General features: G+C 39.3%; 1 protein-coding gene across 2 annotated transcripts in view; it reads right to left on the bottom strand.

Annotated features, from left to right (window-relative positions):
- Window positions 1-22,881, bottom strand: part of CSMD1 (CUB and Sushi multiple domains 1) — a 1,337,717-nt gene that overhangs the window by 684,949 nt on the left and 629,887 nt on the right. For both annotated transcript variants that reach the window (XM_078386602.1, XM_020797818.3), the window contains exon 4: window positions 2,963-3,157. In XM_078386602.1, coding sequence (XP_078242728.1) covers window positions 2,963-3,157 — 195 coding nt within the window. The remainder of the gene's footprint in view (window positions 1-2,962; window positions 3,158-22,881) is intronic.

Here is a 22,881-nt window from a genome sequence, read left to right as displayed (position 1 = left end):
TCCCATTAGTTTCTATGGACGGAAAAGAGCAGATACGGATCAAATGGTTCTCAATGCATTCCTATGGGAAATGCAGATTTGACCTGAGAACTTTTTGACTTGAGAACCGCCTTCCAATACGGATTAAGTTCTCAAGTCAAGACCCCACTGTATTGCCTTCCTAAAGAAATATGTCTTTGCCTGTAAGCAGACAGATGTGGAGGGACATTACAGCCTCCCTTCAAAAAGTTGAACACATCAGGAGCAGCCACCAAGAAGCCCTCTGTTCCTGAGAGTAATGGGATAGAAAGAAATGGCTCTTCTGGTGATCTTAACATCTGGGTAGGCTCAAATGTTCCTTAGTTTGCAGGAAATGCCTATAGTGTCTTATCTCTTTGGGAAGTAAAGCACAGTGCAGATTTATTGCAGTGTGAGCTTTCATAGATCAGACTCTGCTTCTTTTCATGATCTACATCCGCAAAAGCTTTACTGTAATCCATAAAGTATAAATACATTTCTTCCTAAATTCTTTGGTATGCTCCAATAGCCAACATACTTTACTTTTATTGAACGTATACCCCACCCCTCTAGACAAAGTCTACTCGGGGCAGTTTACATGAGTAATAAAACAGAATAAAATAACATATATATTAAAACCTAGTAACAAGTGTCTATATACATATACTTGCAATATGATCTCTAGTACCTTTTATGAACCCAACTTGAATGTTTGGCATTTCCTACACTTAAACCTAAACTTTCTTAACTGAATGATATTTGCAACAGTGGCTTATTATGCTTTTTGCTCAATATACATGCTAATGGATAAATAAATAAAACTGAATGCAGTTAATCTAAGCCATTTCCATTATTTTAGAGCTAGATTTTAGATTAATGTGACTATTTCATTCAATCATAGTTCACATTGCATGGTCACAATTTGACAAATCATTTAAGATTCATTTTACTTGTTATGCCATAGCTAACAGAAACAATGTTGCATTTTAAATATTACAGAGTACAGAGACAGTCATTACAGGTGCCAGAGGTTCCTTCTCCCCATCTTGCCTGCTTCCTTTGAAGGCTTTCCCTTACTGTTCATCATCAGCAAGAGAAAAGATGCAATTAAAAACTTGACTGACATATTATAAAGCTCTAGCAAGTGACATATTGTCATTTTCAGTCACATTATGTAAGGCTTATCAATTAAAGAAAATTGAAGCTTTAGACAGCTCCAAATGAACCATGAGCATACATTATTTAGTAAGCTGTATTAAAAGTATCTTCCTCGGAAAATACCCTGATGTTGGGAAAGTGTGAAGGCAAGGGGAAAAGGGGACGACAGAGGATGAAATGGTTGGACAGTGTCATCAAAGCTACCAACATTAATTTGACCCAACTCCGGGAGGTAGTGGAAGACAGGAGGGCCTGGTGTGCTCTAGTCCATGGGGTCATGAAGAATCGGACACTACTTAACGAATAAACAACAACAATTAAAATATCTGCAAAGGAGTTAATGGCTCTTTATTAGAAGGCATCTGTTTTGATAAATCTTGGGGAAAGTTTTATAAATTAGGCACAATGATATAGTCCTTATCTCAGCAAAACCAAAACATAAAATAGCCATAATCATTTCTAAAGATCTGCACCCAAATATATCTGTGGTCTATTGCTTAAATGATATTAGCTTTTAAGTAAAACTAGGAGAGCTGCATGAACACATAAAACTTCACATTGCTATCATTACATCATGTGCATCTGTGCCACACTGGCAACTTATCGAGTCAGCTGAAGAATTTGGAAATATTTAAGGGAGCTGTTGCAATTCCCTATTTTTCCATGTATAAGACACTACTTTTTCCTAAAATCATTACACTAAAAATTGAGAGATGTCTTATACACGAGAGTAAGCTGAGGAGAGAACAAAACAGTCCATACCTTACCTCTGTAAACAGCCTTCCTTCAGTCACAAGGCTTAACTTCCTACAGTCAGGAGACTTAGCTTCCTCCAGTCACAAGCCTTATGGAACTGATGTCAGCTGATCCTGAACAAACCAACTGGAACACACCTTGTTGGAGGTGGAGCCTGTAGGCTCAGATGCAATAGGGACTCCTAATGTCCGAGCGTTCTCAGCCCAGTGGCTGAATACTCAAAGCTAAGTTTTCTTAATTTGGGGGTTAGAAAAGTGTGGGAGTTCTTATAAACAGGGGCATGTTATAAACAGAAAATTGTGGTATATAGCTAATTCTTTATTGGTCGATATATTTACTTGCACCTCCAGGGTGGTGTTTTAGCCTCTAAAAATCAGATCAACATTTGATTTGAAAATACCAGTTCAAATCAGAGCTTTTGGTGGATTCTTCCTTACAGTATGAAAGAAAATATTGCCTAAGCCACATTTAGAACCTGGTGAAATTCTCCCTCACAGCTCCATGAAACTGTCATGATCTGATATTAAGGCAAGAGCTGAAGAGCTGAAATCATCACCATCATCATCATCACCATCACCCTCAGGATGATATGAACAAGGGATATAAATGTTTGCTCATTTCATTCTTACTTTTGAGAACAAACAAAATCAAAAAGATATACCAAGATTTATTATTATTATTATTATTATTTTATTTTATTTTTTGTATTTGGGGATGTTTTGGGCAGGAAAAAATGGTTTTAACACAAATGTGGACACAAGCTTACAAAAACCCACAGAACATTTCCCGATTTTGTGCTGTGCTCAACAGAGAATAACTCCAGCAGGCTGTCAGTCTCAGCAATTGTTTTGCACACCCAATTTGCCATGGATCTGAAATATGGATAATATCTCAGGGTCACCATAGGCCACATTGCCCAGTTTGGAACAGTTCTGCACATTTGTTTATTCTGCACATTTGTTTAGTTACACTATTAATAAGTTTTAAACTTCCAGGTAACCATTTCACAGCATCAAGGTTTATGCCAGGCATGGATTTTTCTAAATTTTACCTCTGCAGAACGGAACAGGAAAATCCCACGATGCTCCATTTCCAGGACTCATGATACAAGTCAGCATCGCATGACCTTCTAAGATGTAGCCTGAAATGCAGCTGTAGCGTATTTTATCTCCAATATTGAATCTCGTGCCATGAAGAACTCCTTTAGGTATTTCTCCAGGATTGCCACAAGTATGGCTGGGTAGCACTGTTGAAAAAAAGAGGAGAGATGCCATTGAGGTAGAATGTACAGAACAAAAAATAATAACCCTCTTTGTGCACTAAAGATTTATAGACATTCTGTTTCTCCTCTTGACCTCCTTTCACTTAGGCCAGAACTGAACATAACACTAAGCCCACACTAAGCCCATACCTACAAAACCCTGTTCCCTCAAGTTCCAGAATGTTGGATTGCAAAAGCCATTAGTTTTCCAAGTCACACATCTTGCATTTTCCGAGCTTTGATTCAGCCATGGAACCTTGTCATCTTATGCTTCAGTCCGTCACTACAGAACAAAACAATAGTGTCCAACTCTCCTCTCGCCTCCCAACTTTCTTTTTTTTTCCACCGCAAGGATGCACTGCAACTCAGTCTTTGCCAAACACATTAAAAGAGAATTACACTTCCAGTATGTCACTGGGTGCATGACTGGGTGGGGAGCAACCATGTATATCTTTTTTTTTCCCAGCAAAGCTTAGGTATCCCATAAGAGTCTCATAATTGTTTCAAAATGGGTGTATCCCAGGAAGCATCATGTCTGGTACAGATACCGGGAACTTTAAAACTCCATTTTGCCCTTTATCCCCATGCCATGTGCTGCTGTGTTTTAAAAATGGAAAGAAAATCTCCTTTGAGTATTGTATTTATCTTAGAAGTGCTGAAAAGACATGCAAATTCAGATTCTACCTCCCTTACATATCCTCTCAGGCTGATATACTCCACTACAATGTTAACCATCTTCTGCCTCCTAGGATCACATCTCCTTTTCCTCTGCCAGCTAGCTGGCACATTATTGAATGAACAGTTGGAAGGTTAAAAGCAACAAGAACAAAAACAGCCTAAGAACAGCGGGTTGCTTGATAATGTACTGCATAGGGACCTGACAAATCAGAAACATGGCCATACTGACGTTGGGGCAGAGAATGAAAAGATGTTTTATAGAGAGTAGCTTCCTGCACACTCCTTTGCAAAGGATTCCATTATCATGTTAAACTTCTCCTTCTTCTCCCTCTCCCCATCAGACCTCTGTTTTTTGAAACCTTTTCTCTCCTCTCTCTCTGGCTTGGCCATTGGTGAATGAAACAAGGGATATAGAAGAATATATTGTGCTTGATAATGTGTTTTTGTACACTTCCTAAGTGTTTATTTCCTAAGAATTTATTCAAGAGAAATATACTTGGACAAACCAACTCTCCACTTCCCATATACTATTAGTTTCTCATTTTGTATGTGTCCCATGCACTCTGCCACAAGTCTACTCAGAAGCTAATAAGGTGGAGCCTATTCACAATGCTTTTTATTTCTTATTTCCAGACCAGAAGGTGTTTCACGTAATATCCTTTATATATTGTGCTAATATATCAACTGTGCTTATTTGCGTATTAATAAAAGTGCAAAACTGTGGGGTGAAATGCGGATGAAGATACTCTGCATTCAGTAAATGGGCAAGAGAGTACAGTTCAGATTTCAGTTCAGATTTCCTGGGAATAAAACTACTATTAAGTAATTATAGAAAGTAGATCAACAAATACTATAGAACAGCAGCCACCTAGTGGACAAGATGATTACAACATGGGGTTTCTCTGACAGCAACGTTACAGCCAGAGGGGCAAGAAGAACTGAATTATGGTATAATGGATGACTTAATTGGTGCATGCGCACACACATGTGTGTGCGTGCGTGCGTGCGTGCGTGCGTGCGCGCGCACACACACACACACACACACACACACACACACACAATCACTGATACGTAAACATGGTCTTTCTTGGTAAGTCTAATTCTATAGTCCTGCATCACCAAGAGGATAATGCTGTACAAGTGGCAAATAATGAGTTTCTCTGAGCATATATTCCTACCCTTTGAGCAAATAAATTGTACTTAAGATAATGGCATCCTCTTCTCCAGGACATAAGTATTTGCTCATCAGATAAATCTTCAGTGTAGTGTGTGATACCACTTCAATTATCATTTGTGAAATACTACACCTTCTTAGTTATTAGCATTTAACCAGCTGTTAAAAGCTTAGATGCTCAATTTACTACCTTGGAACTAGGTAGGACTCCATCTTATTAAAAGTGCTTTCTCCAGCTTTTTTTTTTTCTGGCTTCAGAATCATGCTTTGTCTTTTTCAAAAGAAGGACAAGATACAGGGCACAGGTTGACAATGGTCTATGAGTAGTTGTTACCCCAACCTTTGCACCACCCAACCTCATGGCACAGTGGTTAAACTGCAGCACTGTCATCAAGTCCCTGCTCACAACCTGAGTTCAGTCCCAATGGATTCAGGTAGCTGGCTCAAAGCTGATTCAAACTTCCACCCTTCTGAGGTTGATAAAATGAGTACCCAAGTTGCAAGGGGGGGGGAGTGTTCCTTGCCTATTTGTGTTGTAAACCACCCAGAGACTGCTCTAGTACTATGGGGCAATATACAAGTCAAAACAACCACCACCACTTCTCTTTTGTTTGTAGCCCGAAGTCCAAACTCAATGAGACACTGATCCTATTTCTACAAAACAGTGGCTCCTTCAGGTGTAAATGCATCTTAACAGCAGAAGAGCTGTTGATCATTGGACTGTAAATACGATCTTCCTTTGTACGACTGATTGCTGAGAAACAAATTACAAGAGATCATGTCACTTGAAGGAAAACAATATAAGAGCAGCAAATGTTATTTTCCGTGAATGTTTGTCTTTGTTCTTAATCTTAAGCAATTCAGAATGTCAGTTCTCAAAGCTTATCCCCTCTTTCTTTTAACTACAGAAGAAAAAAGGACAGCTTCAGGACTTCTTCAAACTGTAGCTGTGCACGAATAGACTTGAAATTTCCCACTCTCTTTGTTGAAAGAGAAACTGGGGGAAGGGGACAGGAATTCACAGAAATTTTCTGGGGGGGGGGGAAAGAAAAATTATTAAACACTTTTTCAGAATCAAGAGCCATGATCATCAATGATAATAACATATCTCTCTTCAATAAATCTTTTGCGGGGTGGTGGTGGTTCACTGTCACTAAAAGCGGCAACAACAGCAATTGTGTTTGGTTCCTTTAGACAGTACTGCCCTATACCTCATGTACCTCTAGACACTGTGGCTGTGATGGGAGGGAGGCCGCCAGTCTTCCTTCCCAAAAAAGCAAATACATTTTGGAAATGCACGTTGCACAGTCCCTGCTAAAACACAACAGTAGGAGTACCCCAAGGAAAGCAGCCATGGAATCCTATTTCAAGAAAATATGGAAGAGTTTGTATCATGCCATTGCCTGTCAGGATCAAACATTTTGATTATATTATTTACAACCTTTTCCAGAACATTCTGAAAATATATTTAAGTCAGCTGTGCAGGCCCAGCTGTACAATCTTAGATGGTTAGACATCTAAAATGTATTATGACAGACACATCATACAGCTATGCAGCACAGCCAAATATTTCATTATCCAAGTCACAGCTGACTCACAGTGAGGTACAATTCAAATATATTCCACAGAAGAAATGAATTTCAATAGTCCAAGTTTATATATACTGCACAAAGATGGTACAGTAACAGATGGACATTGAAAAAACAGGAAGCAATCTTGTGAGACTGGGTCCAAGTTCACATTTTTTGCAATACGCCTTTAACAGTAGAAAGCCTGGGACTGCAGTTCTATCCCTTATATTATGCGGTGTAGTTAAATAGAATTCTACCAGTCATTACTGAAAACAGAGGCAATGCAAGCAAAAATTGCAACTTTAAAATGAAGTTTCACGACCAAGTGTACCTTGGCTTTCTGAATAGGAAATCTGGGGTGTAGGATTTCCCTACATGCTAGAGGAAAAAAATGAGAACCTGACTCTTTTTTTCAACAGTTACTCACTGCTCACCTGATCAGAACTGCTGTGAAGATTTGGCTGTGAAGCCAGAGGTTAGGAATTCAATTCCCCACTGTGCCTCTTTGTCAGGGGCTGCTGGACTTGATGATCCCCTTCCAGCTCAGCAGTTCTGAGAAAGGTATGAATATTCTGAAAAACAGTCATGACAACTGCTTTGCGTTTGGGTGAGATGTGGTCAACTGGTGGAAAATGGAGTTGGGTTCTTTCATTTTCCTTTGCTTGGTTTCTCTTTGTGAATGGTTATGACCATCAAGAAGATATTCTGTAGACCAGTGGTCCCTAACCTTTTTGACACTGTGGACCGGTTGGGGGGCGATGCGGTCCGTGCCTGGCGGGGGCAGAGGCATCCCCCATGTTCATGTGCATGCACGAAGAGGCAGCGCTTGCTTGTGTGGGTGTGTGGGCACTTGTGCGCATGGGCAGGGGTGCTTGCACAGCGCATGCACACACTCGCACACATGCACAAATGATGGGGGTACTCATGTGGTGCATGTGCACACACTTGTGCGCATGCATGAAGGGGCTGTTTGTGTGGGTGTGCGTGTTGGTGTACGGGGGGGCAGGAGATCTGTCTCCGTGGCTTGGTCCAGCCAAAACCACAGACTGGCACCGGGCTGCAGACTAAAGGCTGGGGACCCCCTGCTGTAGACTATCTTGACTGCTGATCTTGTCATCAGCAGTAAGGCTGGCCTTTACTATTAAACTCATTGTCCCTTTTTCCTGATGGCACCACGGGCATGATATTGCAATGCAACATACCATTTCCTGATGCTTTGAATTGTGGATACAAAAGCAACATCCCACATTCATAAACAGACTTTTCTTTCTTTTTTTGGAAGACTGAATCTACCCACTTAGAATTATATTCCATTGTGTTAAACACAGCTGACTCATCAGCAAGAACATTTAAATTGTATCTTTTGCTTTCTTTAGAATATAAATTAACTCCTTGCTACTCCACATCTTATTAACAAACCCAACATTGTTTTCAGAGTTCTTTTGACCCTGAATATCAAGAAATTTGCAAATATTTGTAAATTTGTAAATAATGGTCTGGAGGGGAAAAAAACCATTTAGACTGGTCATATTTAATAGACAGCTGTTCCAAGCCATTCTACCTGTTTGCCACACAAGAATGAAATGAAATCACTGATCAGGAGATAGAAAGGATAGGAAGTCTGAGTAGCAGCATGGTTTAATATACAGGGATTGGAATCCAGAATTATAAGAGTTAAGCTCTTAAAGACTTGGTCCTGGATGAACAAAAGTTGTCAGTTTTGGTTTCTCCAGTTTTTAAAATATCAGGTTTTTGCATCCAAAACATAGAGAAATTTGTAAATTTTGCTCGTCTTACCCCACCAAAAATGCTTTTAAAATGTTCCCACAATTTGTACTCTATCCTTATCTCTAGTGCCCTTTTGGGTGCTCACATAAGGAACTGTAGGTGAAAATAATTTCAGAAACCTCAATGCAAATCTGCCTATAATGTGAATTTCTGGACTGATTTATTTCTGATCTGATTTGCACAACTTTACGCTGCATAGGTTGTTGGCTAATAACTGATAAAATGAGCAGTTAGCCTACAAACATATGTTTAATTTCTACTGAATGCAAGGGTATCTGAATGAGTGGAGGGAGGGAGCCAGCTCAGCGAAGGACACTGTAATAATTAATGGTGGATTAATTTGAAACTGCCTGCAGAGGTAGATAAGAGCCCCCCCTCCAATTCTGGTCTACCTCCCACCAAACTATTCCAGGTGCTACTGCTCCAAAAGTCCATCTCCTAATACCTATGACCCATTTCTCCTGGATGTCCAAACCAGGATCCCTGAAAAGCTTGTGTGTCAGGTTAGCTCAGCTCATGCAGGAACCTCCTGTAAGAATTCTACAGCATTTCATAGACTTCCAAGGAAAATCAGATGCCAAACCATCTCAGACAATCATATCAAAATTCAGCTGAGTATCAAGGACCTGAGGTGGCTTGCATCATTCAAAGACAATATTAAAGCCAACAACAGAGTATACTGGATACCTTGCAGTTGTGGCCAGGTATATATTGGAACCTCAAAACGAAGCATCCACACTAGAATCAAAGACTATGAGAGACACTGCAGACTAAAACAACCAGAAAAATCGGCAGTAGCTGAACATGCCCTAAACAAACTGGACATAAAATTCTATTTCAAAATACTGAAATATTGGACAACACCAGCAATCATTACATTAGAATGCACAGGGAAGCCATTGAAATCCACAAACATCAGCAGAACTTCAAAAAAAAGAGGAAAGTTTGAAACTCAACAAAACTTGGCTCCCAGCATTGAAAAATACAGCGTGCAAAAGGTCCACAAACTCCACCCAGCTTAATCAGGATCACTACACACAAAAGACCAGCTAACGACACCCATCAATCACAGTGACAGATAATCTCTCCTCCTTATCACAACAATACACCCACAACAAAAACACACTGATCACCACAATCACCCATCTCCTGAAAAGGACAAAAGCTGATCTCACAGCCATAAATACTGCACTCCCAAAGCCAACTACACCAGAGCACAGAGTGCTGTCCTCTGAAGATGCCAGCCACAGAGACTGGCGAAACGTTAGGAAGAACGATCTTCGGAACACGGCCAAAGAGCCCAAAAAACCCATAACAACCATTAATTTGAAACTGCTCTGTTCTTGTACACTGATTGTACATTCGCCGTAGCACTGGGTAGGTGGAGAAGGGCCTTGTACCATAATGGCTGTTAGCAAAAGAATCTTAGGTCTATGAAAACATATAGGAAAGAACCAACAGAATCATCTTTGCCTTAATGCGATTAATTCACTGTTCTATGATATGTAGCTTAATCAGGACACAACTGAATGTCTTGCACTCCTGCTCAGGTTTCTGCTATTGTATTATTATTTTTCTGCTATTGTATTATTATTTTTTCTTTGTCGGAACACAGAAAAGGGAGTTAGAAAAACTACACTGGCTGAAATAAAAGTGGTGAGTAGGCATTTTCTCAAGGATGAAGGTGTCAAATCCTGAAAAAAGTTTATTTTAGAATATTTGTTTCAATTTAGCAAGGAGGGGAGTAAAGACAAAAGTTCGTATCTCCTGAAGTACAAGAGAAAGATGCAACTGGAGACATAGGAAGGCAGCATGGACAATGGAAGGCCCGTCCAGAAAAAGGAAGTTGGAGCGTTCTGGGATTGTGCTTTAAAGGTTCTTATCTTCAGAGGAATTTAGCTTAACTCTCACTTGAGCGATCCTTCCCTTCACATTGACTAACATTTTTCTCCCATAAGCGTCAAGACGGGTCTTCAGATCACAACTTTACTCCTGAATAAAGTTCACCTGGTCTACTCACAGGTTAAGGCATAAATGTTTTGCTTGCATGTAAAGTTTACTGGTTTACTCACTTACTCAGCAACAGCAGGGAAGGACTGCATCAGTGTGGCAAGCTCGTGGTGATAGTAACAGTGGTAACGGCACAAGGCAGAAATGTTGGAGTGAAGATTAGGGAGATGGAAGGGAGGTAACTTCCCCTTTCCCCGCCTTTCTCTTCAGCCATGGCTCTGCTGGGGATGTGCTGCCTTGTGGGAGCAGAGCCCATGGAGTCAATTGGTCAGTCCCTCCCTCCCTCCCTCCCTCCCTCCCTCTTTCTGTGAGGTGGCAGTGAGGAAGTGACAGTGGATCTACTGGTGGGCTCTAAAAACCTGAGCATGAATCAAAAGATAGGCACTTTATACTTGTGACACAGTGGTTAAAACTGCAGTACTGTTGTAAAGACTCTGCTCAGCCCTCATCAGCTCAGGTAGCCAGCTCAACATGGATTCTACCTTTCATCCTTCAGAGGTTGGCAAACTGAGTACCCAGCTCACAGGGTGGAGGTCAATGTGCAGCCTACGTAACTAGAAATTCTAAACCGCCCAGGGAGAGCTTTAAGCATTAAGGGGATCAAGCAATTATCAAGCCAAAATTAATGGGTGAAGGGAGGAAAAGATGCTCTGATCTATCAAATAACTAGGGGTAGAGCTGACATAGTTCCTTTCCCTGCCTTTTCCTGTGGCCATCAATCAGAAGGCTGAAGTCACTTTCCTTTTTGTTTTGTTAAATAAAGAAAGTGACACATTACTGTTTTACTAGCCACATGTGTGTGCTTTTTGCAAGCATGTTTGGGTTGGAGCAAAATTAATGGATTTTTTAAAAAACTACTTTAGCATGTTTTTATCAAAGGAAATAAAGCAAAAATCATGGTTCAATAAATCAAGCTTTTCTTTTATGATATATTTTTAAATCTGTAAATTCATTACTTCTAAAGAATAACAGGACTTTAGTATAACACAGCAGAATTCAGAATTACACGGCATCAGTTTCCTTTGGTATTCCTATCAGACGACAACTTGCAGTGAAAACTGTGAGGCAGTAGGATTATTTCAACCAAACATGACACTTGATATCACTACTGTTTTGACAAGTATTGATTTTAAGGTTTACCTTGTACTTCAATACAGCTCTTAACAACAGTTGCCGAGAGAAGCTGGAAGTGGCTTGCAAATTCTTCTCTGAATAATTAAAGCTTACACTACAAAATGTCACAACATCATTTGTTCAGCCTGGCTTGCCTTTAAACCTCAATATTTCTAATTTTAACTTTCATTTCAGCAAATAACCTACTTTATGTGGATTGGAAGTGATTGCGGCACACCAATTTCCTTATATATTTTGCCAGAATTAGACATAAAATATAAGGTGGATGCATGGTGACTGAAAGTACTAAAGACGCTCTGTAGCATTAATGATTATTCAGAGCGCTCTACTCTGGTAAGGTAAGAAGCAATTTCTCAACAACTCTTTGGAACAGTATTGTTGAATTATTTAATGTTATTTTATCTACAAATAGTTATTGTGTCAGGGAGTGGGGTGAAGAACAGGTGAATGTTTTTCCACTTTGTGTCACTTTCATGTCTTTTTATCTCAATTTCCTTTTTTAGTATGTGTGTGTTTTTAAAAGTTTTTTTAATATATATATATATTTCAAGAAGTGAGTTATTACATTTTGAATGTCCACTTTTCTTTCTGTCTACAGTCTATAGTTGCTGCAGACAGTTTCACAATATTCATAGAAGTGCAAAATCCAGCTACTAGTTTCTGATCCATCCACTGGTCCCAGAGGTGTAGATCAAGTTGTAAGTTATAGGAAATCATAAAACAGTCTATTCCTCAAGAAGCTTACGGGGGGGGGGGGAGATAATTATTTACACTGCAGCAAAAGCAGAATGTTCCTCACTGTAAGGCTGATGATGCCATCAGTCAGGGTAATATTTGTGAAAATTAAACATGTTTTCTTCTATACTGAGGCCCCAGGGGTCTCAAGTAATCCCACAGTGTGGATCCATGAGGAAACTTTTTCTTTAAATTAATCGCCTTTTTTGTTTCATCATAAAAAGCCGTAACTGTGGTTTATTGAAATAAGCCATCTTCATAAGCCTTCATTTGAGATTTGTTTCGGGGGGGGGGGAAATCACAATTATGAGTAATCATGTGTTTGTCAGGCTGAGACAACAGACCAAGCTGCAGGGAATTTAAAATGGGAATGATCACTTTTGGTTTCCACTCAGCAGGAACAGAAAGGGAGAGGGGATGAAGGGGAGATGTTGCTCATTTTCCTTTTGATAACTCCATTGTTCTGGTCCAAACCAGCTCACTATATTACTATGTTCTCCGTCCACGTGCTCATGCCGTCCTTGGGCATAAAAGTTTCCAGAGGTGGGATATTCATATTTCTTGGACTACAAATCCTATAATTCTTCATTCTGGGAGTTCTACCTGACTCACACATACCGTGTTTCCCCAAAAATAAGACAGGGTCTTATATTAATTTTTGCTCCAAAAATGCATTTTAGGGGATGTTTTAGTTTTTTAATGTTCAAGAATCTACATTTATTCAAATACAGTCATTTCATCTTCTGGTTGCTGCACAAGGGTGGAGGGTGCGATTTCAATTAAATAGAGCTTATTTGCGGGATAGGACTTATATTACGAGCATCCTGAAAAATCGTATTAGGGCTTATTTTCAGGTTAGGTCTTACCCTGTTTCCCCGAAAATAAGACCTAACCTGAAGATGAGCCCTAGTATGATTTTTCAGGATGCTCGAAATACAAACCCTACCCCAAAAATAAGCCCTAGTTAAGTGAAACCCTACCCTCCACCATTGTGCAGCATTGTGCAGCAACCAGAAGACAACATGACTGTAAAAGAAAACATCCCCTGAAAATAAGCCCTAATGGATTTTTGGAGCAAAAATTAATATAAGACCTTGTCTTATTTTCAGGGAAACATGGTATTTTTGGGGAAACAGGGTACTTTAAATGTGGTTCACCTGAGAGAAACAAAGCTGGAAGAATTTAAGGCCTAGCTAGGCTTAGCTCCGCCTACTTCCCTGTCCAGAAAGAAATCCCCCAGCTAGCACTGGGGCAGGAACAGGAAATTTATGTGGACTTAGGCCTAGCTAGGCCTCAGAGCCTTCCAGTTTAGGTCTTTTCTCCTAGGTGAGCTGCATCTAAGTCTCTGTGAGGAGTGTTCAAGTTAGATAGGATTCTCAGAATAGGGAATTATGGGATCTGTACTTCAGGAAATAAAAAATAAAAAAACACCATCCCTAAAAACTTCCACTTGATTCCCTGTTTCTTATTTTTGCATCATTCCTTGTTCACGCAGCTGGCACCTTTGTACCTCTGCACATTGTTTTTGCAGATCCACTGATGATTCATTTACCATTTGGGAAACACTGCAAATACAGAGCACACCGACCTAACAATTTTACTAAGAGAGCTAATAAAATTATACTTCCCGTGGCTGCCTGGGGGCTTTCTAAAAGATGTGTTCTTTATTTGGTTTTGAAGACTTGTATCACGACTTCCCCAGAGTGCCAAGTTGATTCAGCACAACTCCATAAGGAAACTTTAAACCACCTATAATTGACTTTTAAAAGGCTATGAAACTTTCAGTGCATTGAGGAAATCAAAGCATTGCAGTCTGTAAACACTTCTTAGAATGAAGTATCCTTAAAGCACAGGGTCTCCCAAGGGGCATACATATCCTGACACACAAACCACATATGCATGTAGGCATGGGAGTTCTTCCATTCATTATCTTTCAGAGTTACAAAGGGGATGTCAGTATCATGAGGTCCTTGCAGAACCCACTTAGAGAGGTTTCTTTGGAAATATCGGTCAAAAGATGTTACGTCCCACAAATAAATCTTTCTTTCTAGAGAAAACAGAAAGCAATTAAACGTCTATGGTATTTTCATACCTATACTTTGTTACAGTTTCTTAAGCAACACCAGCAATTTGGAACATACTTAAAGCTACGGCTATTGTTTTAACTGTACTAAACTGTTTATGGGAAGCTGCTAGTAGCATCTCCCAAGCACAAGGAAGACGGCAACTGTGCTTTCATTATATTAATTTGCATAACATTACCCATATTGCTTTACAATTTTTCTGTGTTAGTATTGCTCTTGCTTGTCACTCTCACTTAATTTAATTACTCTTCTTTTAACGTGCTGACATGTTCTTCTAAAAAAAGGGAATAATTACTGAGGCAAACAATCTCATTGTCCAATAATGCTGCATAGTGCAGTTCAATATGTTCCGGGTTCTTTGAGCCTGAAGACTCTTTGCAAAATTGCACTAGCCAGTTTACAAAACTGGAAATGTTGTGTCATGTTATATGAAGTAAATCAATACATTTAAAAATTCAGAATACATAAACAACAATGGCTCTGCCTCCTGCAACCTGAGCTGTACTTTAGAAGGTATACTTCTTTACTATATTCCTAGCACATAAGTCTTGAGAAAGAAATAAAGAAGTATTCTGAAAATCTTGTCATCAGTGTAGCCTAGCTACTGCTTCTTTATACGAAATCACTGGCAACTGCAACAGTTTCACTCCAACAAAATGAATATATGAGAAAAGAGAGATTCAACATTTATTGAGAATAAAAGTAATTATTCACATTAATATTAATCAGCACTTACATTGTATATCTGACACTGTTTCCAACAGTACTAGAAAAAAGCTGCAATATAACTGCAATATAAGCAGCACACTTTGCTTTTGCTTTTCTGATGCAAACTACAAAAAAGGTTAACAGTAGCTATTAAGCACACAGCGAAATGTTTTGATGAAGTCAATCAGCATTCCATATTCTATCCTTTTACATCTAATCAACATTTTAAAAACCTCTTTTATATCATACTGATATACTGTATTGATACCGTACTGATAAACACTCGTATGACATAGAAACCATAAACTGGAAGGGTTTATCTAACTGTTCTTAAATCCAGACACTATTATAAGATGTTAAGCAATAACAATGTAGTTAATGTAGACAATTTTACTCTTAACTGTGTTCCAACATTGGCTGATGACAGCTCTAGAAACATCCCAGCCTGCTATCACTTTGTACTGTGTCTGCAAATGAATCTGGAGCTTGACCTGCTGGAATTATTCAGGGAGGGGCCATGCTCCTGTTGCTGTTTGCACAACACAAAGCAAAACAAAAAGAAAAAGAGCAAAGTGTGCTTTTTATATACTGCCCCATAGCACTTAAAACACCTCTGGGGGGTTTACAAGTTAATTATGCAGGCTACACATCCCCCCCGCGTGAGCTGGTTACTCATTTTACCGACCTCGGAAGGATAGAAGGCTGAGTCAACCTTGAGCCGGCTACCTGGGATTGAACCCCAGGTCGTGGGCACAGTTTAGGCTGCAGTAAGCAGTTTAACCACTGTACCATGAGGCTCCTGGTTACATAACTTACAGCAGCTAATTGGGGCAAATCACTGAAGTGCTGGAACACCTCTCAGTTGCCAGGCACACAAAAACTCCCAGAATCCATGATTATTAGCAGTGCTGGTTTGGCAAAAACTTTTGGAAAACCACTTTTAATAACTGTTGCCTAAAATCTTGTGCTTGTTTTCAGGGCCAAATAGTGGACAGATTTCTTTTCTTTGCAGCCAAACACAGGCGTACAAATAAGGATGATTACCATTTTTATGCTTTGGCTTGAAACTAATAACAGGTTTTAGTCAGTGTTCCAAATAAAAATGGTCCTAAAATATCAGAACACAGTTAAATATATTGGCCCTAATACTATTGTAAAATACCATACACATATAGGAACTGAACAAACATTTTTGCCATGTACCTACCTAAGTGCGTAACAGGGTGTGACCTCAGTGTATCCAAGCATATGACAGACAGAAAGAACAATTGCACACAAAAATACGTGATTTTACACTGTGCATTAGGATTCTGGACAGTGTGATAGAAAAACACTATTAAATTAATCGAAAAAGTATAGTACAGAGCCACCAAAAGTATTTTCTTCTACAGCTAATCATTTTTGAAAGCCTGTCTGAATAGCAAGGTCCTTGCATGCGAGTAGATGGGGAAACAGGGAGGGGGCCCAGCCAAGCCTGCCTTCGAAGGCATGAGAAGGCAACCTTAACGTGTCAAAAATTCATTTCCAAAATGGGCTAGGCTGTTAAAAGCTTGTGAATACCTGGCCTACTGGGGATTTGTCTAAAACGCTTGGGAACTATTAGCACAACCTTTTTTTTATTGGATTTAATTACATTAAAACATTTTAAGAACAGAAGTTTATTGAGGTTGCACAGCAACATGGGCACACAGGTGAACAGCATTATGTACTCCCATCGGAGTTACTCAGGAGCAAATGCTTAAATTTCTACAGTGCTCACCTTTTTAAAAAGTACACATAAGAACATGCTCTAGTTTACCTTTTTTTGATGCAGACTGAATCCTAAACAGCCACATCATCTACACAGGATCATGCCCTTATTTTGAGGCACCTAGTAGATAAGTTCTCTAAGAAACCCCGAGGGTCCCTATTGATCTTAGATCGGCTTTTGATTTAATTTCACGAGATAGGCTCTGGAGTAAGTTAGAGTCTTCCACAATAGATTGACGCCTTCTGCTGCTTATGTATAATCTGCACGAAAATACAACCCTCAGAATTAGATGCAACAAGGAAGGACACTTGTCCAATAAAGTTCCTACCTATAATGGTGTGAAGCAAGGGTGTATATTAGCTCCACTGTTATTTAATTTTTATATCAACTCAATGGTAACGGTGCTCAGCCATCCGAAGTTCCATCGCTCCAAACTAGCAAATAGACATATATCCCTTCTGTTATACACAGATGATGCAGTCCTAATTTCACAGACGCCAGTAGGACTAAAGAGAGCATAATGTGTTCTTGCACAATAATGTAAAGAGGACCAAAGTTTTAGCGTTCGCCCAGAACAGCTACACCATCATATTGCACATTTCCCCCATAATTCATTTTAAGCTTTGTGCTTTGTCACTCAGGAAACAAACTATGACCAAATATTGTGACTTCTACTCCAGAAACTTCTAGGTTAATCCACTGAAGTCAACTGACTTTAACCCCTCTGATTGTAATCACATAACTTATACACTTCTGATGTTTAACAGGAAGAGGGGGCAAGTTCTAATTCAGTAACATTCTCAGCAAACACTTCTAAAAGTTTTAGGCTTGCAAGAACCTATGTAGGTTCTTATATGATTATGCCAGTGAAGAAATGACTCCATGGTAAAGTATGAATCATGACAAATGATTATGAGGTTTGTACGACACACCGAGGTACACAAGTGATGGAGTTTGTGGTCAACGGCTTAAATATTTATGTCGTTCGTGTCCCTGTATGGTTAGCATGAGATATAAGAATGTGGAATTTTGAGAAGAAATCTTGAAGGATAGATAGATGAACAGAGAGATACATTTATATAATTTACAGTTTACCAATGTCTCAGATGAAAAACAGCATATGACATATTATACCGTGTTAGGATTTATTTAACAAAAATAAAGACAAAATGGAGAAGCTATGTGTGAAAAACTAAGTACACCTTTTGATGCAATAGCCTGTAAAACCACCTATAGGAGCAATAACATGAAGTAATCATTTTCTTTTTTTTTCCATTGCAACTAGAGTGATTTATTGCAATATGTTCCATTCATTTCATCTTATACTCTCTAACATAATATTAATCTAATCTATTCTATTTAAATCGGTGTAGATTTCATCCAGGTATAAAGAGATTCCCATTTATTATTATCCAGTCTACATTTAGTGTATCTGCCAAAATATCCATTTCTGCTAGTTCCAAAATCTTCTCAATAAATTCCTTCTTTGTCGGCACCTTTCTAGTCTTCAACTTATTGGCATATACAGTTCTAGCTGGAGTTATCAGGTGTAAGGTCAAGTAAGTCTTGTTTTTTCCGAGTGTAGCTGGTAAAATATTCAATGAGAAAATTTCTGGTGTCAAAGCAATTTTAACCCCTAAAATTTTTTCTATCATTTCATGAATCATTTTTCCAAAAGTCCTTAGCCCTACTATACATCCACCACATATTATAGAAGATAAGTAATCATTTTCCATATGACTTTATCAGTCTCTCATATCATTGTGGAGGAATTTTGGCTCACTCTTCTTTGCAACATTGTTCCCGTTCATTGAGGTTTGCAGGCATTTGTTTATGCACAGCTCTCTTAAGGTCCCACAACAGCATTTGATTTGGGTTGTAGTCTGGACTTTAACGGGGTCATTGCAACACCTTGATTCTTTCCTTTTTGAGCCATTCTGTTATAGATTTGCTGGTGTGCTTGGGATCATCGTCCTGTTGCATGACCAAATTTCAGCCAAGCTTTAGCTGTCAGACAGATGGTCTCACACTGAACTCTAGAATACTTTGGTAAACAGAGGAATTCAAAGTTGACTCAATGACTACAAGCTGCTCAGATCCTGTGGCTGCAAAATAAGCCCAAATCATTACCCCTCCACCTCTGTGCTTGACAGTTGTATGAGGCATATGTGCTAATATGCAGTGCTTGGTTTTCACCAAATGTGAGGCTGTGCATTATGGCCAGACATCTCCACTTTGGTCTCATCTGTCCAAAGGACATGGTTCCATAAATCCTGTGGTTTGTCCAGATGCAACTTGGCAAACCTAGGCTTTGCTGCCATGTTCTTTTTACACAGAAGAGGCTTTCTCTTGTCAACCCTTCCAAACAAACCATACTTCTTTAGTCTTTTTCTAATTGTACGGTCATGAACTTTAATGTTTAACATGCTAATCAAGGCTTGTAGAGTCTGAGATGTAAGTCTTGTGTTTTGGGCAATTTTTCTAAGCACAGAAATACAGGAGGAGGACAGTGGCTGTCCCATCAAGAGCATTAGGATCAATCTAGCTGGGGCAAAAAACAAAAGGAACTTGGTAGTTGGAGTCTACTACCGACCACCCAATCAAAGAGAGGAAGCAGATGAAAGTTTTGAAAAACATATTGCAGCGTTTTCAAAGAGACATGATGTAGTAGTGGTGGGAGATTTCAATTATCCAGATATATGTTGGGAGGCAAATTCTGCCAAGTATGGCCCTTCCAAGAAATTACTGGCTTGTGTGGCTGATAATTTTCTCCTACAAAAAGTGGAGAAAGAAACTAGAGGATTTGCTATCCTTGACCTGATTCTGACCAACAAAGGTGACTTGGTGGGGGAAGGGGCAGTAAGGGGCACTCTAGGTGAGAGTGACCATGTCCTTCTAGAATTCTTGATTTCAAAGGAAACAAAAGCAGAGTGTTGCCACACACGTGTGCTGGATTTTTAAAAAGCCAGTTTTAATAATCTCAGAACAAGGATAAGTAAGGTCCCATGGCAGGAGATCCTAACAAGAAAAGGAGTCCAAGAAGGGTGGGAGCTTCTAAAAAAAGAAATTCTAAAGGCACAACTACAAACAATTCCAACAAGGAAAAAAAGGTGGGAGGCAGCAAAAACAGAGGCCAGTGTGGCTTCATAAAAAGCTCAGGGAGACCTAAACACCAAAAAAGACATGTACACGAAAAGGAAAGAAGGCCAGGCTACCAAGGATGAGTACAGACAAGTAGGAAGGAAATGCAGGGATGGCATTAGGAAGGCAAAAGCTGAGAATGAGCCGAGATTAGCTAGAGAGAATAAAAGCAATAAAAAACATTTTTCAGGTATGTGAGTAGCAAAAGACAAACAAAAGGTAGAGGTGATCAATTCCTATTTTAGTTCAGCCTTTCCCCTTAAGACAGACTATGAACTTCCAAACAAATTGGAAGTGCAAGTGGGGGGGGCAACAGGATTGCAGTTTGATCAACAATTAGTCAAGGAATACCTTACCACCTTGAATGAGTTCAATTCTCCAGGGCTGGATGAACTGCATCAGAGTGTACTGAAGGAACTAGCTGAAGAACTCTCAAAACCGCTATCCATTATTTTCTTGAAATCATGGGAAACGGGTGACGTGCCAGAGGACTGGAGAAAGGCCAATGTTGTCCCTATCTTCAAAAAGGGCCAAAAAGATGAACCTGGGAACTACAGGCCAATCAACCTGACATCAATCCCAGACAAAATTCTGCAACAGATCGTAAAGTGGTCATCGTGCAAGCACCTAGAAAACAATGCAGCAATAATTAAAAGCCAACACAGATTTGTCAAGAACAAATGCTGGCAAACTACTTGGATGTCATTTTTTTGATCAGGTCACCTCCCTGATAGACAGAGGGAATGCTGTAGATGTAGTATATCTTGACTTCAGCAAAGCTTTTGACAAAGTGCCCCATGATATCCTGATTAGCAAGCTAACTAGGTGTGAGCTGTGTAGACCAAGTGTCAGGTGGATAAACAATTGGCTACAGAATTGTACTCAGAGGGTGATGATTAATGGGTCCTTCTCTAACTGGGATAAGGTAACAAGTAGGGTGCCCAAAGCTCAGTCGTGTGCACAGTGCTCTTCAGTATTTTTATTAATGACTTGGATGAGGGAGTGCAAGGAATGCTTGTCAGATTTGCAGATGATACCAAATTTGTTGGAATACTGTAGCTAATACCGTAGAAGACAGAAAGAAAATTCAAAATGACCTTGATAGGATGGCGCACTGGGCTGAAAGCAACAGAATGAAATTCAACAGCGATAAGTGCAAAGTACTGCACCTTGGAAAAAGAAACTAATTGCACAGTTACAAGATGGGGGATACCTGGCTCACTAAAACAATGAGCAAGAAGGATCTTGGAATTGTCATAGATCACAAGCTAAATATGAGCCAACAGTGTGATTTCGCTACAAAAAAGGCAAATGCTATTTTGGGCTGCATTAATAGAAGTATAGATTTCAAATCCCACGAGGTGCTACTCTGCTTATATTCAGCACTGGTTAGGCCTCACCTTGAGTATTGTGTCCAGTTCTGGACACCACACTTCAAGAAGAATGCTAACAAATTGAAACAGGTTCAGAGAAGGGTGACAAGGAGGATCAGGGGACTGGAAACCAAGCCTTATGAGGAAAGGCTGAAATAATTGGGAAGTTGTTTTATTTATTTATTTATTTATTTAAGTATTTACTTAAGGACAGGGTAGGGAATACAAAAAGTAGTGGGGAATAGGGAAGAGGGGAAATAAAGGTTAGGGGATAGGAGAACGCAGAGTATACCATCATCCAATCAATTCATATTACAATAACAGATCAACTTTTTGCTTTTTCACAGTTTGATTACCCTCCTGCTTTCATCTTATTATTTAATTTTAGTTTAATTCTATGTTACTCCAACACTATCTGGTAACTGCAGCTATTTATACAATACATCCCATCGTTCAGTTTTCTTTTGAATTGAACAGTCTTTCAGCCCATCTGACAGAATATCCATTTTTGTCACTTCCCATATTTTCACAATAAGATTCTCTTGTTTCAGTGTTTCTTTCTTGAGATTTTTAACATAATGCTTTTTAATTTTGGAAGCTGCATAGGTCACTGGATAACTCTCTATCCCATCTATGTTACCTGGTGTCATGCCCAATAAAGACGGTTCTAAAGTTTGTGCAGCTTCATTTAAGTTTTGTTTGGTATCTAATGTCCCCTCTGTTGTCACTTTCATCAGATCTTATATTTTGCTAAGACCTTCATGTACTTGCTGAAACCCTGTTATTATTATCTTTTGCATAGTAATATGCCATTCCTTTTTTATTTCTTGTACCACTGTTCCAAAACTTTGAGCTTGAACAGACCAAGTCTCCATTTGTTGTCTTAAAATTTTGGAGGCCATCTCACGCTTACCAGTGAATGGGGTTTGTATAAATAATACTATGCCCTTAACCAGAATGATCGCCCCTTATATATCCTCCAACAATTTTCACAATTTTGTCAACAATCCAAATCCCTAGTCATAAACCTCCCCTTTGATCTCCCTCCAATCTTTATCCAAATATCATAATATAAAAATCAACTTTTAACCCAGCAAATTCAAAATCAAATAGAACCGTGGCACAATTATTTCTTCTTCTCCAGAGTTGAGCATGCTTCTGTTATCAGTCTCACATGCAGTCCGGCAAACAAAACAACAATCACAGAGTCTCAAACTGTCCAATAGTTGTCCTTGAAGCCCACCTTATGATCTTTCCATTAACCCCTTGATGCTCCTCAGTCCAGTCGATCATGTCAGCTCCTTCTTTCTTCTCCAGAAAGCAATCAGATTCTGTTATTAACAATTCAAAGAGTTTAGGAAAAGGCAAAGAGAAATATGTCCCAGCCAAACTGCATTCATGAAACTCAAGTCTCTTAAATCCTGTCAGATGGCATTAGAACCATCTGGGATTCTTTTCCAGAAACATAAGATTTATTTTTCCGTCTCACTCTCTCGGCTTTGAAATCAGCCTGCTATCTTAAGAGTTCACTTGGGGAGGAAAGTTAGTTTTGCTTTTGAGGCA

This window comes from Pogona vitticeps, chromosome 1 (assembly GCF_051106095.1).
Source record: "Pogona vitticeps strain Pit_001003342236 chromosome 1, PviZW2.1, whole genome shotgun sequence".
Classification (NCBI taxonomy): Eukaryota; Metazoa; Chordata; class Lepidosauria; order Squamata; family Agamidae; genus Pogona; species Pogona vitticeps.
Note: the sequence above shows the minus strand (reverse complement) of the source record. Positions and strands in the feature narration are given on the sequence as shown.